The sequence below is a fragment of the Engraulis encrasicolus genome, chromosome 3 (genome assembly GCF_034702125.1).
Source record: "Engraulis encrasicolus isolate BLACKSEA-1 chromosome 3, IST_EnEncr_1.0, whole genome shotgun sequence".
In the NCBI taxonomy this organism is placed as follows: domain Eukaryota; kingdom Metazoa; phylum Chordata; class Actinopteri; order Clupeiformes; family Engraulidae; genus Engraulis; species Engraulis encrasicolus.
This window is the reverse complement of record NC_085859.1, coordinates 44,916,001-44,923,251: the sequence shown is the minus strand read 5'-3', so window position 1 is coordinate 44,923,251 and position 7,251 is coordinate 44,916,001. Positions and strand designations below refer to the sequence as shown.

Here is a 7,251-nt window from a genome sequence, read left to right as displayed (position 1 = left end):
TAGTGGGTTCACATGCTGATTCCCTTCTCTCTGTTGTTTCTGTAATAGCCTACTATTGATATCTCTGAGTACAATGGCACAAAGTGCTATATTAACACCAAACACGTATGCTGTTTCACAACATGAACAGTATGTATGGTAGGCCTATGAGGTCATACAAACTGTAGATACAGTAAAAGAATTATGACAATGGTGTCTCTTTTAAATATGGTTTAGGCCTACTCATGTGTAAAGTTGTTTTGTAGTAGAACCATTTGGTGGGGAAAGTGTTGCCACCTATCTCATAACTTGAATGTCTTTGCAAATTCAACAGAAGTACAAAACCTGACCTAAGGCATTAAGAAACAGATCAGATGACAAGAAAGTCAGATATGTTTTTAATTGTAACAACTTAAGCCTACTTAACCCATTAGGTCTGGAAGAAGCATCTGTGTGACGGAGGTCATCTTGCACCTGTTAACCCCCCTCGGGGATCGAACGTACGACCTCTTAAGACTACAATAGTCCGGCAATGGGAGACACAGAAGCCTACGATACCGCTGGGCCAAGAGACTAGTCTCTCGGCCCAACGGCACGAGACTGTATGAGGCTATCGGAGGGAGGTTTTTACCAATGTTCCACGCCAACTCTGCTGGTTAGCCTCCGTTACATCTGCAATATTTTAGATCCACTTAGATCCTTAATACAAGGAAATACAATGAAACGAAACATTAAAATACATAGAAAGTTTTCTTTTGCATAATGTAGCATAAAACAAGCATTACAAAATAAACAGCTAACAAATATTGACTCAGGACTGCACCTGCATCTTATTTGCTCTATTTTGCTCTATTTACTCTAGTTTCTGTATTTACTAAAACCACAAAGTATTACATTTACATAGATCAAAATAATAAAGTGCTTGGTACAAGTAAATTGGTGTTATGCTTGAGGTCATGGAGTTGAGGTTTGGGTCTCTCTGAGTCTTGTTGAAGCAGCTGTTTATTTATTCATTTTTATTTTATTTAACCTTTATTTAACCAGGAAAATAAACCCGTTGAGATTAAAAATCTCTTTTACAAGGGTGTCCTGGCCAAGTGGCGGCACAAGTTACTTAGAATTCCAGTTGCATTAAAATAACAAATCAAATGACACAATAACAAATCAATTAAAACAGTTACAGACAAGTGAATCAGTGTCAAGTGATCGCATCTTGGAATAAAAATCGCTCAATGGAATTAGATTTGTTAACTTCAAGTCCTTTTGTAAGTTGTTCCATGAGGTACGTGCAGAAAACACAAAGTTTGTGTAGTTGTGTAGTTACTCTGGACAGAAGACCGGGATCCCTGGCCTGCAGTGATACATTTCAGTCACAAGAGGGCAGTAGCAGTGTGGTACTGAACACAGCAAGGCAATCCCATCTTTCTAGGGATGCACCGATACCACTTTTTTGAAAACCGATACAAGTACAAGTACATTAATGTGTGTACTTGCCGATATCGAGTACCGATACCGATACCTTTTACCATCAAAATACAATGACAATAAATGCATGACCTTGTTTTTTTCCACCTGTGATATTTTTATTGTCCATTTAAATGTAGATTTACATGTTAGTAAATGTATGAGGCGGCACTTTTTTCCATGCTGCTTTCAGGTTTTTGAAAGTTTTTTCAAGATTTTGCATTGTTTTGTGTAATAGCAGTATCGTTCCTGGTATCGGCAAGTGCTTGACGAGTACGAGTACAATGAGCAGTATCGGGTGCCGATACCGATACCAGTATTGGTATCGGTGCATCCCTACATCTTTCTTCTTTATTTCCTTTTCTCAAATATCAAAAGGTAAACAATAAGATAGATTGCTGGCAAGACTTTGTGAAACCAACACAAAAATTGTCACCTACCAACCACTTGACCTTCGTTATTATTGTATCTACTCACTTCCAGCGACATTAAACATGTTTTACCTCCTACATATAGACTCCATAGGCTCTAACCATACAGACAAACACAGTCACCACTGTGGCAGCACCACTGTAGCAGTTGTTACTGAGTCCCGCTCACACTCTGTAAAAAACACAACATGCAGGATGGAACATGCAAGGCGGCACTACAGTGAAACAGGAGCGTTACTGAAAGTCACTTCCAGAATTGAAAAGAAATGCAGAAAAGAATAATATCCAGTTTGTTGTCCAGGCTGAGGTGTTGAGCTGTGCAGCTGCCCAGGGCCGCTGTCCTGCAGAACAAGACATCCTCTGAACACCAATCCCTGAACAGTCACGTCAACCACAAACATGCAAAAAAGGATAAGAAAGCAAAAAAAATACAAGGCTTGCTCAAACTAATGCTCTACTTGTGTGTGTGTGTGTGTGTGTGTGTGTGTGTGTGTGTGTGTGTGTGTGTGTGTGTGTGTGTGTGTGTGTGTGTGTGTGTGTGTGTGTGTGTGTGTGTGTGTGTGTGTGTGTGTGTGTGTAGGTCTATACATAGTAGCCTATGAAGAGAGATAGCCTATGTGTAAAAGTTAGACATGGGCTGCTAGACACACTCATGTGGATGCAATGAAAGGTACAGCCACACAGGTACTGTACACATCAATACATACGGCACACATTAACACATCAGAACATCACTCACAAAACAATACAGACACAGCAGGCGCGCACACACACACACACACACACATTCCTATCTTACCTAGTGTAAATTTACATTTACGCTTCTTTTTTTTCCAAATATCACATTAATCCACCAATCACCTGAACGACACAAACAGTAAGCCCGTTCTAAAAATGTGGTTGCTCTAGTGACACGGTCACTGAAAAATAAAAGTGATTTGTTTTTGTTTCTTATATCTGGATATCTAACAAGGAATGCACGTTGCAAAATTATATAACTTTATAAATGATATAACTAAAACTGGACACAAGTTATGGCAGGCCTTTGTGAAACCAACACCAAGTTGTCACCTAGCAACCATGTGACCTTTGACCCAAAGCATTCCTTATTATTGTATCTCACTTCCAGTAACAGTAAAATGGGTTTTACCTATGTGCTTCCCCCTACATATAGGCTCCACATGCTCCAACCAGGCAGACAAACACAGTCACCACTGTAGCAGACACTATGGGGGTTGCTACTGAGTTCCGCTCACTTTCTGTAAAAAAAAAAAAAAACACAACTCAACATCAATGTCTTTTCAGCACTACAATGGGAGCGTACCTATGTTCTCCGGGTCCTACAGTATGTTCCCCGGGTCCTATGTTCCCCTGGATGGGACCGGGGAACTTGGGGGCCCCTTTTCTAAAAAAAAATGGTTCTATGTTCCCCTCATTGTATCTAATCCTTCCCAAAATCATCCCTAAACCTAACCTGTCAGTAATGCAATATTTCTGAGTTGTAAATGTGTGCCCTGACCAAAACTATCCCTAAACCTAATCTGTCACAGATGCAACAACAAGCTACACTTTGCCATGCGGCAGCAGTCTACTTGGAAGTAGCAGGGAACATAGAACCCTTTTATGAAGAAAGGGTCCTAAGTTCCCTGGTTGCGGGGAACATAGGACCCGGGGAACATAGGGATGACCCCACTACAATATCCAATACTCTCTTCCCTGCCATGTATTAATGAATTAATTAGAAGACTATATGGAGACAAAACATGAAGAGACATGCACAATATTCAATAATGCAATTAGTATCTAGCTATGAAAGCCAGGTTATAATACACTTAAGTTTGTCCCTTTGTACGTTAAAAAAGATGGTACTTTTTAAATAATTCATGATGAGTCGTTTGATGCATTGTAACCAAGCATCTGTTGTAACCTAGTATCAGGCTAATTTACATGTGCATTTTCCTATTACAACTATGAGATACAATTTAACCAAGTGTCTTAGCCCAGTTTTCCATACGTCCAGTGAAAGTGCGGCTTTGAAGTCGTAAGTCAAAAAATAACTGCACTGTTCCACAGTGTTGGGAATAGAGTTTGCGTAAGACATATTACATATTGCAACATGCAAGATGACACTATATATATGTATATAGTAAAACAGATATGTCACTGAAAACAGTAAAACAGAGCACAAGTTACTTTCAGTAAGTGAAAATGAACAAGCACAGGTGGCACACTACCTAAATCAATGTCCAGTTTGTTGTCCAGGCTGAGGTGTTGAGCTGTACACTTATAGTGATGCTGCTGTAGCTCCTCTGTGCTGACCTCCAGGCTCTTCCTCATCTGGTACGTCTCATCTCCATTAGGTAGCAGCTCCCCCCCAGTGATCTGGTGGTCAGGCACAGGCTGGCCGTCTCTGAGCAGGGTCAGGTTGATGTGACGGGGGTAGAAGCCAGTGGCCAGGCAGGTCACTCTAATCCCCTCAGAGCCTAGTGTCTTCTGAAGGAGTCTGATTCTGGGTTTTACTGAAGAAGGTTTCAGTAATTATTACACCATGTCGATATCAACATTACAAACTGCTAACATTCCAAGGTATAGCCTCCCATATTACATTGCACATGCCTGGTATTGGTTACATTATAAGCCATACTAATGTTCAAACTTTAATTACAAACAAATACATTTATGGGCAGTGCCCTTTTCATAACAAGATATAGTAGCGCCGAGCGGTAGCCACTTCAAAGGGATGACAGAGGCAGAATATAGTTTCGCGTTGTCTTTTATTTACCTGCCCTCTCAAAGTCTAACTGGGGCAAAAGGAGGTGCCCCCGATAAAACAACAAACACTACAAGTCACTAAACTAAATAAGCGCGCTCCTTTCTCGTTCAGCACGGCTTCACTCAATTTGGTTCTCCTCAGTTCTGATTAAAAGTTAGGCCTACGAACGTTATCGATCCCTTATCAATAACCCCTGTCCCTTATCAATACCCGTATATCTAATCCCTTAATTATTGCCGCCCGGACACCTCCCCCCAATCAAAACCCACCCCAAAACTGATTGGCACACACAAAATTCTAGAAGACACACGAGGGAGTGGGGAACAACATTTACGCACACATATACACACACGTTCACACACATTCACCATTCACACATACAGATAGACAGAGAGGGAATCCTATGGGGAAACACACACACAGTCCACTCCAGGCGGCTCGGCGCTACAATATCTAAGAAGTCAATGAGGTTGACAACAAGGCATTGGCCTGCTGTGATAAATGTACCTTTCTTTAGCACACGCCTCCTTTCCTTTTCAAGACGTGCTTTTAGAAATTGTATGCAGTTGGGATGATAAATCAGTCCATATTGGAAGGGAGATAAGTGATTCCATATGAAATCGTCCTCATCAGGCAAAAATAACGGGCGATCAGTGTGAATAGTATCATGGTCAGCATCATAATAATGTACTTCAACAGTCTCTCCATTATAAGCATTCTTGTTGAACATTGGTCCTGATTTAGCATTCTCCAATAGTTCACATCCAGCAGCTCTCTGAAATACAGAGATATCTGGGGGAAAATATTGAGCGAGAAACCAAACCATGTTAGTGTTTGAAAAATAGTTGAATGTTGATACAGATGAGAAACTGAAACTGAATGAAATAACAAAATACCTCTTTCAAATAGCAGAATGATCATAATTTGAAACTCCACTTACACGTAGCTGTAATTTTGCATTTGTTGTTTTGCATTCTTGTGATTACATTGTTGTCAATAGGTATTTTTTATTTTATTGAAGTGCCAGGTAGGCCACAATATTTCAGATAGCTAATTGACACAAATGGAGGTGATTTAGTTGCAGATATCGTTTTTGCACTTTACTGCCCAGGTTACCAAGTTAAGAGGTAAACCAGTGGTGTAGTCTACTTTTTTGTGGTGGGTATACTGTATATTAGAGCATTTTTGAAGTGGGTATACTGTATATATTTGTGCTATTCTAAATAATGGATCAATCAATTTTAGGTGGGTATAATGAAATCCCTGAAATTTTGAGGTGAGTATAATGTGTATCCCTGCGTTCTACGTAGACTACCCCACTGGGGTAAACCTCTGCCTGAGGTTTCTTCCTGAGCAAAGGATTTTCCCCCAGCTTATACTGAGGTTTTCTACCCAAAGATTCCATAAGCAGAAAAGGGAGTTTTCCCTCACTCCTGTTGTGAAAGGGAAAGACCGCCTTGTTCCCAGGGGATTTCTGATTTTCTATCAATCTTTAAATCCTTGGTCTTTACCAATCTGACCTACTTTGAAACTCTGACAAACTTGGCTTTCGATCCAACTGTTAACGCACATTGGGCTGTGTGAATTGGGCTATACAAATCAAGCTATGACTATTTGTAGTAGAGTCTAAGATGTCCTTGTAGCAAAAAGAGCATGCCTCACCAGGAATCAAACCCACACCATATGGGGTCTCAAGCTGTTTATATTTTAACAAGAGCTTCCTACATGTACCTGGAAAACCTGGCCAATATCTCTGCCATGTTCAGTAGGCTTAACAATGTCTCTCTTACCAGTTATCATACCTTTACTGTCGTTGAAGTGGTTCTTCAAATAAGATGCACTGTTTTTCAGACTTCCATTTACATATGTTCTGAAATAACTGAGTTCTTCAGCATTGAACTTTGTGCCTGAGCCCTCATGGGTGTCTATGTGCGATATTTCAGCCTCTTCTGAGTCGAAGTGGAGAATTACAACATCGTCGAGTGTGAGATATACGGAGAATTCTGGGAAGGGGGTCTCGCCCTTTATGTAAGTTGCCATCATCCATACAGAGTGTGTTCCTGGAGGTTAGAATTAGTTTATCTGCAAATACACTGTAACTGGAACAGTCATAAATATTTTTTTTGTTATTGAAATATTGTTTTCCAAAGGGAATGTACAAAAGAAGACACCATTGGTCTGACAATCTGTGAATTTAAGTCCTATTCGGATAGGACCATTCTATATATGGACATGGGGAAATGTGATTTAGCATGGTTTGCTGTTACTGTAATACATTTCCTTTTAGAGGAAACAGTTGGCTGTTTAAAATAAACAATAGGCCTACCTGATTTTGTGACCCCCAAAGTCTGCAACAACCAGATGACTATCCTCAATAAATTGACCATCGTCGACATATTAGGCCTACCTAGGCCTACAATGTGAACCATCATCAGCTGTCGAATTGTTTTGTTAAAACGACTCTAGCCACATCCTGGAACAACCACATCTGTGCATAATGTGTTGCGATTTGCCAAGTAACTTTTTTGTTTGTAAATAAACCGTAGTTCACGACTGAAACACTGCAAGTTGAAACCTGCCTGGACCTTCAAACTCTGTGTCTCT

The 7,251-nt window shown here is 40.3% G+C and overlaps 1 protein-coding gene across 1 annotated transcript; it reads right to left on the bottom strand.

Moving 5' to 3' along the window:
• Positions 1 to 275: 275 nt before the first annotated feature.
• On the bottom strand, positions 276 to 7,251 carry LOC134446203 (major histocompatibility complex class I-related gene protein-like). The gene is made up of 5 exons (XM_063195516.1): positions 6,974 to 7,251; positions 6,450 to 6,707; positions 4,109 to 4,393; positions 3,025 to 3,133; positions 276 to 2,248 (listed from the first exon to the last, which is right to left on the bottom strand). Exons 1-4 carry the CDS (start codon positions 7,077 to 7,079, stop codon positions 3,039 to 3,041), a joined length of 744 nt encoding a protein of 247 aa, XP_063051586.1. The 5' UTR covers positions 7,080 to 7,251; the 3' UTR covers positions 276 to 2,248; positions 3,025 to 3,038.